General features: G+C 41.1%; 1 protein-coding gene across 9 annotated transcripts in view; it reads right to left on the bottom strand.

The window, feature by feature from the left end:
* Positions 1-1,944: 1,944 nt before the first annotated feature.
* Positions 1,945-21,023, bottom strand: part of LRRC2 (leucine rich repeat containing 2) — a 435,439-nt gene continuing 416,360 nt past the window's right edge. For 6 of the 9 annotated variants that reach the window (XM_075599516.1, XM_075599535.1, XM_075599497.1 and 3 more), the window contains one exon: positions 1,945-8,108. In XM_075599516.1, the coding sequence (XP_075455631.1) occupies positions 8,059-8,108 (50 nt within the window). In that variant the 3' untranslated portion in view covers positions 1,945-8,058. The remainder of the gene's footprint in view (positions 8,109-21,023) is intronic. The other 3 variants (XM_075599478.1, XM_075599551.1, XM_075599488.1) reach the window with 1 other exon arrangement.

Genomic DNA, 21,023 nt, shown 5'->3' with positions numbered 1-21,023 from the left:
TTAACATAGTAGAAGACCCAATATTGGATAGGTCAACATCTTCCACAAACATATCTAAAAAGACACAATAAATAGTAAGATCAAAAGCCAGTCGGACATTACATTTCTTAAAAAACAATTGAATCTTGTAGACCCCTGGAGACTGCTATACCCATTAGAGCGGGATTATACCTGTGTTTCACATGCCCATAATTCCATGTCACGCATTTATTACCTGTTGGTCTTGTCCCCTCTTTTCCAGAAAATATCGGAAGCTAAGATATATAATGCCTGTATATCAGACCACTCCCCCATAGGGCTCTAAATACAGTTGGATCCTAATACGATGGTCCCGAGAACATGGTCATTCCCCTTCAAATTATTAGCTCAGGACATCTTTGGAGCTGCCGTCCATAATAAATGGGCACAATTAAAAAAAATAACACAGAACATATAGGAGACCCCTTTTTGTTTTGGGAAACAGCTAAAGTAGTCCAAAGGGGGGACATAATATCATACGTCCCTTACCAGAGAAAAAAAACACAACTAAAAATATCTTTATTGTAACCAAAAATTAACTGATACGTGCTCCAAATTCAAAGAATCACCAACTCCTCAAAACAAGGAGGAGTATTTGGTGGAAAAAAGGGAGCTGGAGGTATTACTACATGATAGAGAATTGCTGAATCAAAACTATAGAAATGCAAGATTCATGCATTACGGAAATAAAACCAGGAAAATGCTAGCTAACTTAGTAGCAAATAATCATTCCACGTGTCATATAGCGACCTTGAGAGACCAGGCTGGGACTAGGTACACTTGTACCAAAAAAAATTGCAGATATATTGCATAAATTCTACGCAGACCTATATAATCATCAACATATTAACTTAGATCAGCAGGATGGATTCTGCAGAGATTTAAGGATCCCTCAGCTGTCAGAGAGTTCAAAAAATATTCCCTACATATATCTATTATATACACATTGGTCTAGTAGAAGCAAAAAACGCAAACTCTGTGATCCTCTTAATAATTATACTTCCTAAATGCTATTTAAATTCCGTATTCACATTTTGTATGTTTTATGTGCTTTAAAATATGATTGTTACTACCAAATATTGTAAAATTAATCTTTCTATTTCCATTGGTGACAGTAAACCTAAATGATTGTCGTGCTACCCTAGTCGGGGATGCTTTACACTTTTTTCTTGCAGATATTTAAGAAATACAGTATAGGCAGACTCAGAAGGAGACAACTTTATCAGGTTAGGCAGTAGTAGGAGATTAAGTAATCAGATGTGCAAAGGCCGAAGCAGATGAGAAAATAGCTCAGACCATAGGGGAGCTAGACATTTTTAGGTATGTAAGTGAAGGATAAACCTAAAAGATGGAATAGTAAGACTAAAGACAGAAGATGACGGTCATGCGGAGGGAGACAAAGGTATAGTAGGTTAAATGTAGGGACCACAGCTCGGGAACAATGATAGTAATGGGAAGGAGGTGAGCATAAGTACATTTACAGAGTTAAAAGTCCTAATGGAACTTTTAAAAGTAAAAGTAGAAAAATCAACAGAGCCAGATGGGATACATTAAGAGAGCTTAGGGGTTTGCTGTAAATGCTATTAACAGAATTGTTTAACTACTAACTATTAACCAGTGTAGTTCGTGATGAGTGGAGAAGAGTAAGCGTAGTCCCACTTCACAAAACTAGGGAGATGGCAGATAACTACATGCCGGTGAGCTTCATGCCGGCAGTGTGGAAATTGAGGGAAACAATACTGTACATCCGATAACGTCCATTGACATTACACGTCTGGACGGAAAATAATGTTCTTTTGCCAATGACGCAAAGATCAAAAACAAGGTTAACACTATAGGAAAGGGGAGGAGAGCTAAACAAAATTATTAATGACATAAGAAGATTAGATGAATGATCAAGAGTGTGGCAACTACATGATATTTTTAAACTTTTTATTGAGAGTTTTTGCAGGGTTACAGATGTACAGAAAGCAGGAGGGGAGGGTAACAAAAACAAGGAGTTTGGGGAAAAACTCAGTATTCGATATATTCACATCTGTATGAGAAATAAAGTATAAATATCGGAATTTAGAGAGAAAACATATCGAGTAAAGGATTCAAATAGATCCTTTCTGGGTTGCAACACAGACTTCAGAAGCATTTAAGTATACAATTCGGCCATCTGGCCCAAACGGATGAAACCCTCGAGCCGAATTGAAATCAGGATAGAGAGGAGATGCCTTTTAAACCAAGTGAGGTGCTGTAAATACATAGATGTGGTGAATTGGTATGAGTAGTGAAAGAGGGAATCTCTGCATCATAAAACTTATTGTAAGATCAGTTTGTTGACGCTTGGCTAAGATTTGTAGTACAAAGAAAACCTTCCCTCATGGGATGTTATTCTGGCTGCAATGTTTCAGTTGTCCACCAGGCTTGAGACACTAGAGAACTAAAACTCTCTGAGGCATAGCGGCTTAGGACTGGCCCATTTCCTGTATAGCCCTATTTAGGATCAGGAAGTTGCAACAATCCTTGTTTTGCAACTCTTTCCTTGAACAGTTCATGCCCCTGCTCCTGCCAAGTCTCAAACTAAGTATTTACTTAGTGAATTTTACTTATTTGCTTCTCTGTGAATTACCTTGGATTGTACTGGATTCTGCCTTTTGCCTAATCTTTAGTAATAAAATCTTCCTTCCCGTTCTCAGACTTATCAGGAAAGACTAAAAAAATCCTTGCGTCGCTTCATCAGGTGTCTGACGTCAAGTGACATTATATGACGACCCATTGCCATGACAACACAGCATCAAATCACGACACAGCATCACATAACGCATTGCCATGGGAACTGGGCATCACATACTGCCATGACGTTTTGGGTGGCCAAAATATAAGTCCACCACTGTACAGGGCAATGTTTCAGAGACAAAAAGTGCAAGAATTTGAGGTCATGCTCTGAAGCTGAAAGTTGGTAGGCTCAGGAATAATGGGAAATACTTATTTATGGAAAGGTTGGTGGATTTGTGAAATAAACTCCTACCAGGGGGTAAAGGTTAATACAACAAGTGAATTTAAAAATAGATGAGATAGGCACAAGGCTATCCTTTATATGGAAGAGAGTCCAAGATCAAATAGTAATAGGTTCTATGGTTTTACAACAGAAATGACAACCTGCAGATTGGGTGGGACAGGTGATTATTGTCACCCATCTAATTCTATGTTTCTATTTTATTTTATTTTTACCAACGTATTGTTTTAGGCCAAATTTTGAACAAGAGTGTTTTCAAACTCACCATAGTTCTAGGATCTTTGGCCAGGGAGTTTCTGATGTTTACGTTGCTTTTAGTTTTGTGTTCTAGCCTTTACTCTAATATCAAGCTGTCTGCTTGCATTATAAAAAGCAGCAAACATTTTGCTCATAAAAATATTGTCATTGTTCCATTAATGGTATTTTGGTGAACAAATACATTTTGTTAAAAAAAAATCTACTTTACTGTTTATTTTTTTCATCATCTTACAGGTTACAAACAAAAACATACATTAGTGTGCTTTATACATACAATATAATAACACACAATATGACAATCAGTAATTGCACTTCAGGTGAATATTAATAATTGATAGTTAGTGTCACATAATAAAATTTACATTTTTACCAATAATTATTTCCACAACATTTTTAAATTAATTATACACACTCTTGTTTTATTTTACATACAGTATTTTATCCAAAAATACTTCCAAGAATTACATCCATCTAAATGTGTGGCTCATTTAGCAATTAATCAATATGCAAATAAAATGGGTTTGCACAACAGTGGATTTACAGCAAAACATAAAACCAAATGAGCTTCAAACTCAGACAGATATTAAGTCCTATTGTTACAATAATCTGATTATGCTAATGTTCATATAAATTAGATACATGTGTATACATACCAGTAACAGGGATCATGAAAATGTAACCAGATACTGAGGTTGCCTAGTGTTTTGTTCGTTTTGACACAATGTGGGACCATTGTATTTGATACATAGAAGTTAAAGACAGATTAACCCTTTGGACACCTGCACTCTTAGGGTGGGACCGCGCGGGTTAGAGCTGTGTGGAGAATGCTGACTGTGAGAAAACAGAGTCAGCAGTTCGGTTGAGTCAAGGAACCCATGTAGGACCATGACTGGAGTGAGAGCGCTGGGATCGGAGACGCCAGAGATTGTACAATGCCCAAAAGAACTTGTAATATATGAGTGAGACCATTGGATGGTACTAATATATCTTACCTTTTTTAAACATATTGCGCTATTGGTTCTCTTTTTTCTTCGTGTCCCTTTTATTATTTTTCTGTTCCCCTTCTAGGTTAAGTGTGAGTCTGTCTGTGTGTCACTTATTCTTACAATAGCAAGGAGCGCACTATTTTTGAACTTTTTTTTTTAACCTTTTGGAGGCCTGCACTCTTAGGGCTCTTATTACAAGTTTTTCTAATTTTCTACAGTGTGATTGCAATGTAGCAGTGAACAAAAAAATGAATGGAAGTGGAGCCCTGTCCATTTCTGTTTGTGTCACAGGAGGCCGGTTGTAACCACAGGATTCCTACCAAAGCCAGCCTTCCAGCACCAAAATGGTTATCGTAGCCTAGTCTGCCTACTTTATGTGGATACTATGTGTTATCAGCCAGATACTCTTTTTGAACTCCTGCTATCTCTGTGGGTAAACAGTTCCATTCATCCTTGTTGTGTTCAAATGTTTGTTTGCAATTCAACTCTCTCCCTAAAAACTTATCTCCATTATTTATAGGCCAGTATCTAGAACACTGGTTCTAAACAAAAGTGTCATGCCACTTAAGGGTGCCTCAGTTTGGTTCAAATTATGACTGCTGGGGCATTTGATCAAGCCCGGTAATGTTTTTCTGAGTTGAGCATGTGGTCCTAAACACAGCAAGCAATAAAACCTTGGGGTACAATAATGCCTTGCACAGTGTCTTATATTGCATTGTGAGGCGCAACTTCAGCATGCGCAGCAGTGATGGACAGCTGTACCAGCACCGCAGTAAAATATATTGTCTATTAGTTGTCATAAAGTACTCTGTTGATGCACTTATTTTTAATTGTGTGTATGACACCTTTCATTTATCTGTTTACTTGTCTGTCTTAAAGCCTTGCTAGACAAAGGTATTCTAAAGTGAGTTTGGGTACCTGTCTCTTTTATCTTCCCATTAATAGATTTCTGGTATACGAAAGCATAACTATAGCTATTAGATTGTAATCATGTATTTCCTTTCAAGCATTTGTCCATCCTCACTTTGAATTATAGCTATTCTTCATGTTTATGATCTGTTATGTTACATCACATTCTTTGCTCTCATTGTATACATAACAAATCCTTATTCTAAATATTCTCTTGCATTTCCTGTTATTCTATCAGTTTATTTTGCTAACTTCTGTAGGTGTGTCTCAGCCATTGGAATTTATTTTCTCCAATTCTAAAGTCTACCACTAATTAACTTTCAGGAATCAGCCTGTCAATCAGACCAACTGTATCTCCATCAACGAAAACTTCATGCATCAAAAAAAGAGATCCTCATATATATCCAAATATTTTCCGATGCTCTCACTCCTCACAGTAGAACAACCAGACATCTATCCTTTCCCCAAGTACATTATGCAACTTAGAAGGAGAATGACCACTTCATAGCTAGTGCTTTACCCTCCAGGACTGAAGGGGTTAAAGGCTGTATGAATCAGTACATTCCCCTTTTTTTCCTTCAAGGTCTAAGCATCTCTGCCCCTCCATGTATCACATCTCTACCCTTTGCCCCACCACTCAATTCTCCTGGTATTTCAGGACAAGATAGTCGTGGAGCAGTAGACGTAGGTGCAGATTGGATCAACAGTTCCAGATGCCTCCTCTATTATACATTGTTATTTTTATTCTGCTGCTTGTGACAGCTTGAAGGCACCAGACTATTGGGCATATTATCTAAGCGGTGCTTACTAAATATGGGCCAATGTGCCTACTCAAAATAGAACTCTGTTCTGAATCCCTAATGTGTCTCCTTTGTTATATCAAGAGTCTTTATTTCTCATTGATTTCTGCTGTTTGTTGTTAATTGAGGAGATTACTCTTTTATAGAAGAGGGAGAAACCAGCCTATTAGCATATTGAAATTATCTTATTTCCCTCTTTCTCATTCTTGCATTATCTACTGTAAAACAGATTTTGATTTTGTTTTAGCCCTGTAAAGCTTGGGAAAATATTGTGTAAAACAGTGAAATGTGAAAAAAACCTCACAAATAAAAACAGTGAAAGTTTCACAAACACAATTGGAACAGGATGCATATGTCTAATTGTAAATTGCAATTAATTCACTTTCTTCAATGCCAGTTAAGCTATTTAAACTCTATTGTACCACATGACATAATTCACACATTTATTATTCTACTGTAGGTACAACTTGATTGTCATTTAGAATCTTCTTGATCCAGAATGGTAACCAAGTATTTGTTGTCCTGAATAATATACTGTACAGTAATATCTTTGAATTTTATAATTGAAAAGATTTCAGGAGACAAATACAAGACGGAAATCTGCACATTTGCTCATATTAAATTCCAGATGTTTTTGCTTTGGAATTTGTGTCTCTTACGTATACTTATTTATTTATCAAATGTTTTACCAGGAAGTGATACATTGAGAGTTCCCTCTCGTTTTCAAGTATGTTCTGAAAAGCCTTTAAAATATAATGAAAATTATCCACTGTTTTTGGATGACGCTTTATTATTTTTAGAAAAGGTAGTCTTAAGTATAAAAAAAAATATTTTTCTTTGTAGAATTTGGCCCTTCTACACCTTTGTTCTTTTGAAAGACATATTTGTCCATTCTTACTGCCCAATGCAAAAATAATAAGTATCTAAAGAGGTTTAACTGTAATATTATTTTTTTTGCTTTAAAAATATGGTCAATGTGACTTGTATAGAGGAAACAAAAATCTGCAACACCACCTTGATCCTAACATTCTATTCCACCATATTTCATAAATATGTCAGAATACAACATATTTGCTTAAACTGTCAACTGTTACATTACAAAATCTTCCCATCTGCTTTCACATGTATTAAATATGTACAGAATGAATTTAAAATCATTTAAATTATAGCATCATCCTCTGTTAAGTTTTAAGGCTTCCATCATGATATAAAGCTCAAGTACAAATTGTGTTGTAGCATAATATAATGGTTCAAAAGAGAATAATGCAGAACAGAATGAGGAAGAGGAACTGCAGACTTGCAAAAACAATTTAATAAACCATGGAAACCCAACGTTTTGCTTGCTATGTGCAACCTTTTACCATTGACACCTTACACCTTGACAAAGTGCCGGTGGGTGCAAAACATGTTGGCCATGAGACTCATATAAAACTATGGTTTTTATGGGGCTTCCGAATGATTTTTGCCTGGATTAGTGCTCTGTTTTTCACAGCTTGCCATTTCTGGACTTTTTTCACGGGCCGCACCCGGGGACAGGATGGGATCATTAGAGGCACGCACCAAGAAAGCTTAAAGGTACTGGCATGTTGATTTACACATGTGTTATTAGTTCTTTATATTGCCTTACCACTGTACATACCATAGCCATACTTGTGAGTACTGATGCTTGTCTCACTAGGCTGATATCATATTACCACACTATAGCTGACTTTTCACCCCAATTGTATGCCGTCCCAGTGGCAACTGTTTAATTACTATAGAGAAGGGTCTTATTTGCTGAGCACCATTCCTATTTTTCTGGACTATACTTTGCTGCATGTACAGTTGCAACTGAAACTTTGGTTTTCTTTGACTTTATTATATTGTTTATGCAAGTCTGCAGTGCTCTTCTCTTCATTCCTTTCTGCCTGTCACTGTATGGGACTGTCCAGGAAGGCCTCTGTGAGCAGGAGCATCAGCTTTTTTTCCTGATCCCATTATCTGACATTAGGTGTGACTAAGGAATCTTTATTTTGTTATCCAAAGAGGACAAAAGCCATTTCACAGGAACACTCTTGTAATTCAATCCGCTTCTTAGAAATATTTATATTTGCAGACTAAATGAAACCTTAGTAGTGTATCTTGGTGAGGTTTCTGAAATAAAAGAAACAGATGTTAAATATACTGTTAAAGTAGAAGAATACTGTATATGTTAAACATTTTTATTTTATATTCTTTTCTTTTTGTTACATAGAAAAAAATAGAATGGTATTTACAAGTTGCAGCCTAACTAAACATGAAACATGTGGGGGAAAAAGATTTCTACTCCTGAACCCCCCCCCCCCCTTTTTTTTAAAATCTTTTTATTTGTTTTGGAATAATATGAAACAATATAAATAAAATAATTAAACAATCCCTAAGAGTTCTTAAATGGGATGCAAAATAATATTTATGCATATCTGGATAACCTAATACTCCCTCCCATTTTTTCCGAAATAAAATGTGTTTAGCTACCCGAGGAGGTTTATGATCCCTTATAAACTTCATTATTTTGGATTGAACCGAATCTAGGATGCTTTTAGGAATATTCACAGGTAAAGCTTGAAAAAGATATACTGTAAATCTTGGTAAAATATTCATTTTTGTATTTATAATCCTGTCAATCCAAGAAATCTCATAAGAGTGCCACTGTAAAAGCTCCTTATATATATCCTTAAGATTTGGAAAGTTATGTTTATATAAAGTATTGTAAGAGTTGGTAATGTGAATACCCATATATTTGATATACATTTTTGCCATTTGAAAGGAAAGAGATTAGCAAGAAAATCAATTTGATCACCTGGCAGAGTGAGAGTGAGAATTTCTGAGTTATCAAAATTAATATTTAATCCAGAAAAAAAGATAAAATATATTAAGCATTAATTCATTCAAAGACTGATCTGGATTTGAAACAACAAGTAAGATGTAATCTGCAAACATAGAAATGTTATAATGAGCTGGACCTATTTGAATACCTGTAATTAGATTATCCTTCCTAATCTTTTGCCTTTATGGTTCCATAACCATAGCAAAAATAAGAGGTGAAATAAGGCTACCTTGTCTTGTCTTGTCCCCTCTAGAAATTAAAAATATATCGGTTAAAGACCCTGTTGCATGGTACATGCAACTACACACGCGGGTTTCTTGACAAGGCTTCTTTATTTAGCCTTGAAAAATATACAGCACACAAAACAAAAATAGCTTTTCATCAGCAACAAAAGGAAAATTGCTTTTCTTCAGCAGACAGACAAAAACAGTTTCTCTTTAGCAGACAGTGTATATGGCAGTTGCCCTTTTTTATGCAGGGGACAGACAGTTCACAATTCATCCACTTTTCTAATCAGACCTTGTATCAGGAAATCTCTCAGCAGCTTACTCCTCTCTCTTCAACAGACAGGCTCCATGTGTCTACAGCCTGGGTTTTAACACACCTTGATTAGGCAGCTGTGATCCAACTAATTGTCCTGAGGTTCCCAGCTGAAGTTAACCTAGTCAGTGCTGCACTGCAGACTAGACATAGGTTTTCCAGGCATATAACTGATGGCTTTTATTTACCCTGTCACATTCCTCCCCTGTTAGTGTGTGGCTGGGGCTACGCACGGCTGAAGCCAAACCATCCACCCCTTCTCTAGAAAAGAAGTCAGCATTTGCGTTCTCTTTTCCAGGCCTATGCTGAATCTCAATTGAGAAGGGTTGGAGGGCCATATACCACCTAGTCAATCTAGCATTGGAATCCTTCATGCTATTTAACCACTTCAGTGGAGCATGATCCGTCACCAAAGTAAAATGGACTGCTGCCAGGTAATGCCTCAAAGCCTCGATTGCCCACTTTACTGCGAGGCACTCTTTCTCAATCACTGAGTAGTTTTTTTCCCTTGGGAACAATTTCCTACTCAGGAAAAGGATAGGATGTTCAACTCCCTCAAACTGTTGTGACAACACTGCTCCTAGCCCTATCTCTGATGCATCTGTTTGCACCATAAAAGGGCTGTTGAAGTCTGGGCTTCTAAGGATGGGACCATCTGATAGACACCTTTTTATGTCCTCAAAGGCTCTCTGACAATCCCTTGACCACACCACTTGTGTAGGGGCACACTTTTTTGTGAGGTCCGTTAAAGGGGCTGCCACTTCCGAATAGTTGGGGATGAACCACCGCTAGTACCCTGCTAAACCCAGCAGAGAGCGTACCTGCGTTTTTGTTTGGGGGGTCGGAACTTCTTTCAGGGCAGCTACTTTGTCGGCTAGTGGCCTTACTTTTCCACCTCCCACTGCATACCCTAAGTATTTGGTTTCTGCTTTACCCAAGGCACATTTCTTAGGGTTGGCTGTGAGCCCTGCCTCTCTTAGAGATTTGAGGACCGCTCTCAGCCTATTTAGATGGGCCTGCCAGTGTTTACTATAAATAACAATGTCATCTAGGTAGGCTGCGGCATAAGTCCTATGGGGCCTCAGTACCTTATCCATGAGTCTCTGAAATGTGGCTGGGGCTCCCTGCATTCCAAATGGCATTGTCACAAACTGGTATAAACCCATGGGAGTGGCAAAGGCTGTTTTGCATTTGGACTTTTCCTCTAAGGGTATTTGCCAGTATCCTTTTGTCAAGTCCAACGTGGATATATATTCCGCGTTACCAAGGGCGTCAATTAATTCGTCCACCCTTGGCATCGGATATGCGTCAAACTTGGATACCGCATTGACCTTTCGGAGGTCCACACAAAATCTTACCTTCCCATCGGGTTTAGGGACCATAATTAGTGGACTACACCACTCACTTCATGATTCCTCAATCACTCCTAAGTGTAACATTTCTTGTACCTCCTTCACTACCAGAGCTCTACGACTTTCTGGCAACCTATAAGGACGGGAACGTACTTTTATCCCAGGTGCTGTCTCGATTGCATGGGAAATTAAGTTAGTTTGTCCTGGTAAGTCAGAAAAAACATCCTGGAATTGTGTAATTATTGCTAACAAGTCCCCTTTTTGTTCAGAGGACAACTGTTTACCCATTGGGATTTTATCGTCACTCATGATGTTCTCCCGTGGAGGTTGAGGACCCATGTCTGTTTCCTCCTCCACCGGGTGGATGAATAGAGACCGCTGCATCTTCCAGTATTTCAGCAAGTTCACATGGTAAATTTGTTTACCCTTCCTGGACCCTGGTTGAGCGATCTCGTAATCCACATCACCCGTACGGTGGAGTACTTTGAATGGGCCCTGCCATTTGGCCAGGAGTTTACTCTCGCAACTGGGTAACAATAACATCACCTGGTCTCCTGGGTTAAACACTCTCATGCGAGCATTCGGATTGTAATGTCTCTCCTGACTGTCCTGGGCTAATCTAAGATTCTCCCTGGCAAAATGGCCGACCACATCTAGGCACTTCCTAAGGTCTAGTACATATTGCAGGGTATTCTTAGAAGGGGACTGCTGTTCCTCCCAGGACTCCTTTAGGAGGTCTAGGATACCCCGGGGTTGGCGACCATAGAGCAATTCAAATGGAGAGAATCCTGTGGAGGCCTGGGGAACTTCCCGCACTGCAAACAGCAGAAAAGGGAGAAGTTCATCCCAAGCTCTCTTCTCTGAATCTACAAATTTCCTCAGCATCCCCTTTAGAGTTCGGTTAAATCTTTCCACCAATCCATCAGTCTGTGGATGGTGGACCGATGTCCGAACAGACTTGACCTCTAGTAACTTTAAGACATTCTGCATCAGTTTAGCCATGAAATTTGTACCTTGGTCTGTCAACATAACCTGGGGAAGTCCAACCCGTGACAACAGTTCCAACAACTTGTTGGCTACTTGCTTCGCCGTTGCTGTTCTCAGGGGGAACGCCTCAGGATATCTTGTCGCATAATCAACTATTACAAGGATAAACCTGTGTCCTTTCGCAGAAGGTTCTAGAGGTCCTACCAAGTCTACCCCAATCCTCTCAAAGGGAACTGACACCAAGGGTAGAGGAACCAAAGGGGCTGTTTTTTGTCCTTTTGGACAAGTTAGCTGGCACTCCGGACATGCTGCACATAGCTTAGCAATATCACTATGCATCCCTGGCCAATAGAATCGGGATGAAATACGGTCCAATGTTTTATCACTGCCCAGGTGACCACCCCAAGGGACAGTATGGGCTAGAGTGAACACAGATTTAACAAACGCCTTGGGAACCAATATCTGTCTGGTGACCTCCCCTGTTTGTGTGTGCCTATTCACCCTATATAGGATATCCTTTGATATCTCAAAATGGGGGAATACTATCATCCCCTGTGCATCTAAAATCTGTTCATCAATTTTCACCACCTTGTCATAATGTCTAGCAAGGACTGGGTCTTCCCTTTGCTTCTGGCAAAAGTCAGGGAGGTACAGGTCTGGTAAATCTCCAGGGCCCATATCCCCCTAACTTTGGCCATCCCCAGCCATCACTTGTGACCTTTGACTACTAGAATGGTCACCTTGAGACCCAGATTTCTGCAACCAGTCCTGTTTGTCCAAGCGTCTGGGGCCATTAGGTCCGAAAAGAAAGGCCAGTCCCGACCGAGCACAACGGGGGCAGGGAGCCAAGGAGCGACTCCTACTTTGAGGTAAGCCTCCTGACCTTTTACCTGTAGCCGTATTTTGGCCGTCGGATAGCGTGTTACATCGCCGTGTATACATTCTATGCTCCATGGGGAGTCAAAAGAACACACGTTGGGCGGTAACAGTTCCTGGAGGACCAGAGTTTTCCCAGAGCCCGAATCTACAAGGGCCTGGACGTTTTTCCCCCAATCAGGGCTGGAAGTAGCCAGGGCTTGTAATTTTCCCCAGTAAAAGCCGAGGCGACGGTTCTGCTGAATGAACAATCCATCAGTGGACAGTCCACATACCGGTGGCCTTGTTCTCCGCAGGCGGAACATGGGGAGGGTTCCCTCGCAGGAGGGGGCTGTGGATAGCGCTCCGCTGGACCGGTTACTGGAGACCAGGCATCTGGTGGGTCCTGTGGGCGACGTCCTCGGAAGTTCCTCTCACTTTGCAACGAGCCGACATCCGGAAGGAGATGTGGGTCTCTACGGGGACCAGCATTTGGACTCCGTCCTTGCTGGAATGACTGCTCCTTCCGTTGGACTTGGCGGTTTTGTGACGGGCCGTAGGTTCCCCATTGATCCGACCTCCCTCTTTGGGCGTCCGCAAGTACCGGTGGAGTCGGGTCCAGTAAACTCGCCTGCTGCTCAGCCCCAAGGAAGTTCTCCACGAGTCGGACCGCCAAAGCTAGGGTTTCAGCAGCATGGCGTTTTACCCACGAGCGTGCGGAAGGGGGTATTATTTGTAGAAATTGTTCCAAAACCACCTGCTCAAGAATTGCCTCCTTAGTGCACTCCTCGGGTTGTATCCAGCGCGTACTGCTGCGGCCGAGTTTATTCGAGCATTTGCCCGTTCTCGGCCGCAGCAATAGCCTGGCGCGCGCCGGAGGGTGACGGGCGCGCGCCGAAGCAGCGGAAGAGCGCCCTCCGATCGGGGCGCTCTCCCTACCGCTGCCGGGTCCGCCGGGTCCCCCGGAACCCCCTGCTGCCGTCCCCCACATCGCGGGACACCAGGGCTCCCTCGGGGAGCCCTGGACGCGCGTGCAGGGGGCGCAGGCTCCCGATGACGCGTGACCGCGCGTCGGTGACGCTCGGCACGCCGAGGGGCGGCCACTAGCAAGCCGGGAAATCTCCCGGCTTGCGGATCTGGCCGTAGTGCGATTAAGTGTGTCGCCAGTGTACATAAATGCAATAATCGCTGAGCGATGACCCGGGGTCTCATCTTAGCGGTGTACTTCATGTTTCGGAACTGCTGCCGGTAGGTCTCTGGGTTCAGACCTAAGCGATCAAGTATGGCGGCTTTTACTTGTCGGTAGTCCATGGCCTGATCTGCTGGGAGACCCTGATATGAGGCCTGGGCTCCTCCTATGAAGAGCGGGGCCAAAGCAGTTGCCCAGCGATCTGTAGCCCAGCCCTGAGCTTTGGCAACTCTTTCAAAAGTCAGTAAAAAGGCCTCTGGATCCTCGTCCGGAGCCATTTTCCTCAGGAGTACCGGGGGTTTGCTTGCAAGTTCTGGACTGGCAGACCCCTGGAATTGGGTCAACAGCTTGGCAATCCGCTCATCCTGTGCTGTTTGTAGTCTTTCATCTCTCTCCGCTTGCAGCCGGGCCTGCTCGCACAGAAACGCTTTCAACATTTCTTCCATTCTTGTGTGTGTGTGTGGCCCTTTAACTGCAGGAGCCTTTTGAAAAAAATCAAATCTCACTTCTTGACACCATATGTTGCAGGGTACATGCAACTACACACGCGGGTTTCTTGACAAGGCTTATTTATTTAGACTTGAAAAATATACAGCACACAAAACAAAAATAGCTTTTCATCAGCAACAAAAGGAAAATGGCTTTTCTTCAGCAGACAGACAAAAACAGTTTCTCTTTAGCAGACAGTGTATATGGCAGTTGCCCTTTTCTATGCAGGGGACAGACAGTTCACAATTCATCTACTTTTCTAATCAGACCTTGTATCAGGAAATCTCTCAGCAGCTTACTCCTCTCTCCTCAACAGACAGGCTCCATGTGTCTACAGCCTGGGTTTTAACACACATTGATTAGGCAGCTGTGATCCAACTAATTGTCCTGAGGTTCCCAGCTGAAGTTAACCTAGTCAGTGCTGCACTGCAGTCTAGACATAGGTTTTCCAGGCATATAACTGGTGGCTTTTATTTACCCTGTCACAGACCCATTAACTAAAACCTGAGCATGAGGAATTTTATAATTAGCAAATATGAATTTGATAATGTTAAAACCTAATCCAAATTTGTATAATAGTTGTTCCATTATAGGACCCAAGTTTAACGTCCTAAAATAAATCCAGATTGATCATTATTAATAAGAGCGGGAAGCAAGTTTTCTAGTCTCATGGCTAATATTTTAGTAAATAATTTAGCATCTAAATTAAGTAAAGCAATAGGCCTATAAGAGGAACATAATTCCCGATCCTTATCTGATTTAAGAAGTAAAGAGTTTGAAGCATTCATCATAGATGGAGTGACTTGTTCGGAAACTAGAAATGAATTTGAAAGATTAGTTAGATGAGGTGTAAGAAAAGAGGATTTTTTTAAAAATAGAAAGATGTAGTATATCCATCTGGGCATGGAACTTTATGCATCTTTAAAGTTTTAATGGCCTTAATAACTTCTTCATCTGATATAGCGTTATAGACTCCAGAAATGAAGATATAAGAGACAAATTCACTTTTTCATTAGTATAAAGTTTTTTTATAAAAGTCAAGAAAAGTGTCCCTTTTGAATTTATACTCTTATGATTTCTGCCCTTTAAAATTGGATAAATGTTGAATGTTGAATAATATGAATATTGTTTCTCTGTTGATGTTCTTTAAGTTTATGTGCAAGTAATCTTTCTGGTTTATTTCCTTTATTATAAAAAAAACTATTTGGAATACATACTGTAATATCCCATTCTATTTTGTCTGACAAAAGTATGTTGAGTTTACCTCTAGTCTCAATGTATGGGAAGAGCCTGATCTTTTATGCTCCATTTCAAGATCCAATAATTTCTTTCAACTATTATCTATTTCAACTTTTTTTTTTTTTTAATTCTTGAAGATAAACAAATTAATATACCTCTAATTACCGGTTTAAAGGCGACCCAAACAGAAGGAAAAGTCTTTTCCGGTCTATTTAAATCAAAGTATGAAATTAAATCTGTCTAATCTCCTCTTTAATATTTTTGTCTTGAAGTAAATTAAAACCCAATTTCCAGAAAAATGTCTTTGGTGAAACCGTAATAATTTTCAACAAAGCCGATATGGGAGCATGGTCTGATACTGAGATACAATCTATATTTGCATGTGTTAACAAATGTGAGGCTTGACTCAATATAAATATATGGTCGATCCTAGAGTAGGTATCATGAGGAGAAGAAGAATAACATGTATAATCTCTACCTGCAGGATTTAACATACGCCATGAATCAATCATACCCAGTTGTTTTAATCCACTCTCTGGTTGTACCGATTTTGAGTTATTTTTTGTGGCATTCGACGGCGATCTATCCATTAATGCATCAAAAGCTAAATTAAAGTCCGACAACAGATGGTGATTGGGCCACAATGGGAGATAGGTCATCAAAAAATGTATACTAATTAGTGTTGGTAGTGTAAATGTTAATTATAGTAATCATTTCCACAAACACATCCCTTAATCATTAAATATCTACCCTCCTTATATATTTTTCTTCTTTTTTAAGTTGAATGTGAAATTTTTTAAGCAAAATGGCTACTTTTTTTCTTGGATATGACGCAGATGGAAAATATTGAGTGGGATATTTCTTATTATTAAGAAAATGTTCTTCTTCAGAAGTAAAATGAGTTTCCTGTAAGCATACTTTTCAATCCAAAAATAATATCATAAATCTTTCTCCTTTTTATGGGACGATTGAGGACTTTAACATTAAAGGATGTTATCTTAGACATAAATTAAAATACATTACATTTTTAAAGCAGTCTAAAAAAGATAAAAGGTGTCTATACCAATAACAATTAACAAAGTTCTCACATTGAAACATATACATTGTGATATGAGCACACACAAAAAAAAATTCTTAACAACAAAACCCAATAACAATAATAAAAAATGGCTACTTAAACCCCCAGTTTCAGCTATCTCTACTTTCCTCAATAGAGAAGATAAGATAAAATGGATAAAACCCTGACCCATGCCTAAAGAGGCAAGTAGAGAATCTCTCGTTAAAAAAAAAAAAAAGAATTCTCCAACATACTACTGAGGCTCCCACATCTCTCTCCTCCGCCCCCCCTCCCTCCTACCCCGTGTATATACCTTCAAGGTGTTGTTATTCATATCTGTATATAATTATATATACAGTACTTAACTATATGCAATCATTTCCTAAGTCATTTCTTCTTCCATATGATAAAAGCTGACCTATGTTGCTCTAAAAAATTGATTCCTTTAAAATAAAGCTGCATTTTGATTTTCAACCCATTTTGACCTTCAAGAGTTAATTTCTTCAAGTATCTCAACACATATCTATACAACATCTGTATTGTGCATACTGTATAAACCAAAACAACATAATACAAACCATCAATTACAATAAATGGAACATACATATATATCTATCTATCTGTAGCGAGGTCCTCTGTTTCTCCCCCCGTCCCCCCTTGCCTCCGTTGAGCAGAGGGACCCCCGCTGCGCAGTGGGAAGTACTGGTGGGGCGATCGCGTCTCCAGCGGCTCCCATAGCAGGGCACCGCCACGCATGTGCAGCAGTGCCAGGAGTTGTGGAGGCCATGAATGATGTCGCGCATGCGCAGGACAAGCATGCAAAGCGGGGCCAATAAGATAAAGGCTCTAAGCAGGGACTACATTTCCCATGAGCCTTAGTAACAGTCACCTGATCATGCCAGCTAATAGGGCTCTAGGGTTGTACTGAGAAGGGAAGTAGGAAGCTGACAGTGGAGCATGAGTGTCAATAGGTGCCATTAGAGGCTAGGGGAAGGAGGCGCAGAGAGGCAAGTAGCCTCTGTACTAGACCAGAACCCCCTAGGCCCCAGTTAAGGCCCTGAGACACCACTAGTTTGTGGCTTCTGTAGGGAAGGCCCCTTAGATAGGGATCTTGTCAGGTTAGTGATTAGTGCTAGTCAGGGACACAGCTTCTGCACTGAGTAACCTGCTCTTCCTAGTCTGGGACCAGACTATTGGATTGAAGATAAAGACTATTCTCACACTGGACGCTCTCCCTGTGGAGGGAGCTCATCGCGGAGGACATCGGTGGACCCTTTGTTTCTACGTTAGCGCGCCCGGGTGTGGACACACCCGGCAAGTACCTCTCCATCTATATGCACCAACAACTCTATACAGTACAGGTGTTGATCATGCCTAGAGGGATGGGCTAATTTTTGGAGACACTTGGAGGGTTACCTGACCAAAGGTGTTCCTACAATACTGTGGACACGGTGTGGGGATTACACGGTGGTGGGATAAGGCCCTGCGAGGTGAAGGTATAGATGTACCCATTATCGCACTGTTTATTCTATGCTAACTCAGTTCAGAGAATAGTAAAGGTTGTTATTGACATCTGTGTATTGTTATTAGTGATTTTTGACCAGGGTAATCTCACACCCTTTGGGATCCTGGGCAAGTGGAGGCACTGCCAGTTACTATATTGATGCCCCAGGCTCCCCGTGGCGGAGGCCCAGATCTCTCTGAGCCAGCAGGTGAAGCTAGCACCAGGAGACCCTATATGTTAGAGGGAAAAAGGGCTACCTATCAATCTATCCAATCTATCTATCTCTATCTAATCTATCTAGCTATCATCTATCTATCTATCTATCTATCTATCTATCTATCTATCTATCTATCTATCTATCTATCTATCTATCTATCTATCTAATATATCTATTTATAGTATCTATCGTATTGTCAAGGATTGGACTTCAGCTGAAGTGGATCCCAGTGGCAGGAACAGCAGGGAGCGAAGTAGGGGTCACAAGCAGAGATCAGAGGCAGGCAGCAGATAGCAAAGTCAGGTAACAAGCAGGGGTCCGAGGCAGGCGGCAGGTAGCGAAGTCAGGTAAAAAGCAGAGGTCGGCAACGAGAAGACTGGAACAGGATGATAGCAATAGCTAGCACAGCAGTAAACACAGGAACCTTGCTGGAGCTAAAGAACCAGTATAAACAGGCAAGGAGGAACAGGAAAGGGAGGTTTATATAGGCAGGCTGAGAGGTGGAGCACAGGTGCAGAGGTGTCAGGTATTAGAGTCTGGAATGTTCCTTAGTTTAGCAGCAGCACTCCTGGTGGGCAAGTATAGGCACTGCAGGCTAGAACAAGACATTGAGAGTGGCAGCAGTCCCGGTGGCCAAGCATGGGAACAGCAGGCTAGAGAATATGACATTACTCCCCCCTCCCAAGAGCGTTCTCCGGACGATCCTTGCTAGGCTTGTCTGGATATCTCCGGTGAAAAGCTTTGACTAGTCGCGGAGCATGTACAAAATCTTTGGGTTCCCAAGACCTTTCCTCTGGGCCATAGCCCCCCCAGTGAACCAGGTACTGTAGTTTCCCTCGGTGTAACCTGGAATCCAAAATTCTCTCCACAATGAATTCCTCTTCGTTATCCATGAGGACGGGTTCAGGGGGAGGAAGTCTCCGTCCAGAAAATGGATTCTCACGGAAAGGTTTCAGCAGAGAAGAATGAAATACAGGGTGTATTTTGATGGTCTCAGGAAGCTCTAATCTGAAGGACACTGGATTTTTTAGTGCTGAGATGCGAAATGGCCTGATGTATTTTTGGCCCAATTTAATGGTTGGAACCTTTAGACGTAGATTTCTTGTAGAAAGCCAGACTTTATCCCCGACTTGAAATTCTGGGGAGGGTCTGCGGTGGTGGTCTGCTGCTCTTTTGTACTTTACTTGAGTCTCACGAAGTGTCTCTTTGAGGGTCTCCTGGATGTCTCGCAGAGTCTCCAGTTTCTCTGTAACTGCCAGAATGGGGCCCGAAGATGGAAAACGAGGAATAAAGGTTGGATGAAATCCATAATTTGAGAAAAAGGGGCTCTTCTGAGTCGAAGAATGATGTGAGTTGTTGTATGAAAACTCAGCTAATGGTAGGAAATCAATCCAGTCATCCTGGAGATGACAAACTAAACATCGTAAGTATTGTTCCAAAGTCTGATTTGACCTTGCTGTCTGGCCATTGGATTGTGGATGATAGCCAGACGATAAATTTAAACGAATTCCTAGAGAGGAACAGAAGGTCCTCCAAAATTTTGAAGTGAATTGTACCCCTCTATCGGATACGATCTCATCAGGAGCCCCGTGAAGCCGAAACACCTCTTTCACAATCAACTTGGCTGTCTGGTCTGCAGAAGGAAGATTCTGTGCTGCAATGAAGTGAGCCATCTTTGTAAGTCGATCCACCACTACCAGGATGGTATTATGTCCACTTGATCGGGGCAGGTCAACAATAAAATCCATTGATATGGACCCCCAAGGACGAGTTGGAACCGGAAGAGGCTGCAGTTAACCCACAGGTGATGCTCGAGGGGTCTTAGTCCTAGCACAAGTCTCACAGGAGAGGACATAGTCTTTAACATCTTGTGCTAATTTAGGCCACCAAAAAGAGCGAGACAACAGTTCCTGTGTCTTGAGGACACCTGGGTGACCAGCGGGTCGGGAGTCGTGCATTAATTGGAGCACCTCTAATTTTACCTCCTTAGGGACGAACAGACGATCCTTAGAGTTCCAGAGACCATCACATAGAAATAGTTCTGCTTCCGGAGGAGGGTTTTTAAGAAAAGAGTCATTTGAGTAGGCTCCCTTTATTCGTGTGAGGAGATCGGCGGAGAATGTGAAGCCCAAAAAATTTCTTTTTGGAAGAATAGTTTCTTCTTGCTCTTTGTCTGAACTAGGATTAGGAAAGGACCGTGACAAGGCGTCGGCTTTTCCATTCTTGGAGCCAGGGCGGTATGAGATGTGGAACTGAAATCTTGCAAAGAAGAGAGCCCATCTGGCTTGTCGCGCAGACAGTCTCTTTGCGGATCGAATGAATTCTAAGTTCCTGTGATCCGTAAAGACCGTAATTGGGTGATTGGCCCCCTCCAGTAGATGTCTCCACTCAGAGAATGCAGCTTTTATAGCCAAGAGTTATTTGTTTCCGATGTCATAATTTCGTTCAGCTGTTGACATTTGGTATGAATAAAAGGCACATGGATGAAGGAGCATCTTGGGTCCAATTCTTTGTGACAGAATGGCACCAACAGCGGAGTCGGAAGCATCCACTTACAAGATGAATGGTAATTCTGGATTTGGATGGATGAGGATAGGGGCAGATGTGAAGAGTGACTTCAATTGTTCGAAAGCCGCATCTGCTTTAGGAGACCATTTGAAGGGGAATTCCTTCCGTGTGAGTTGGGTGATTGGGGCAATAATGCCAGAGAAATTTTTAATAAAACGTCTATAGAAATTGGCAAAATCCACAAATCTCTGAATGTCCTTTTCATT

Source organism: Ascaphus truei, chromosome 1, assembly GCF_040206685.1.
Source record: "Ascaphus truei isolate aAscTru1 chromosome 1, aAscTru1.hap1, whole genome shotgun sequence".
NCBI lineage: Eukaryota > Metazoa > Chordata > Amphibia > Anura > Ascaphidae > Ascaphus > Ascaphus truei.
This window is presented reverse-complemented; position numbering and strand designations above follow the sequence as displayed.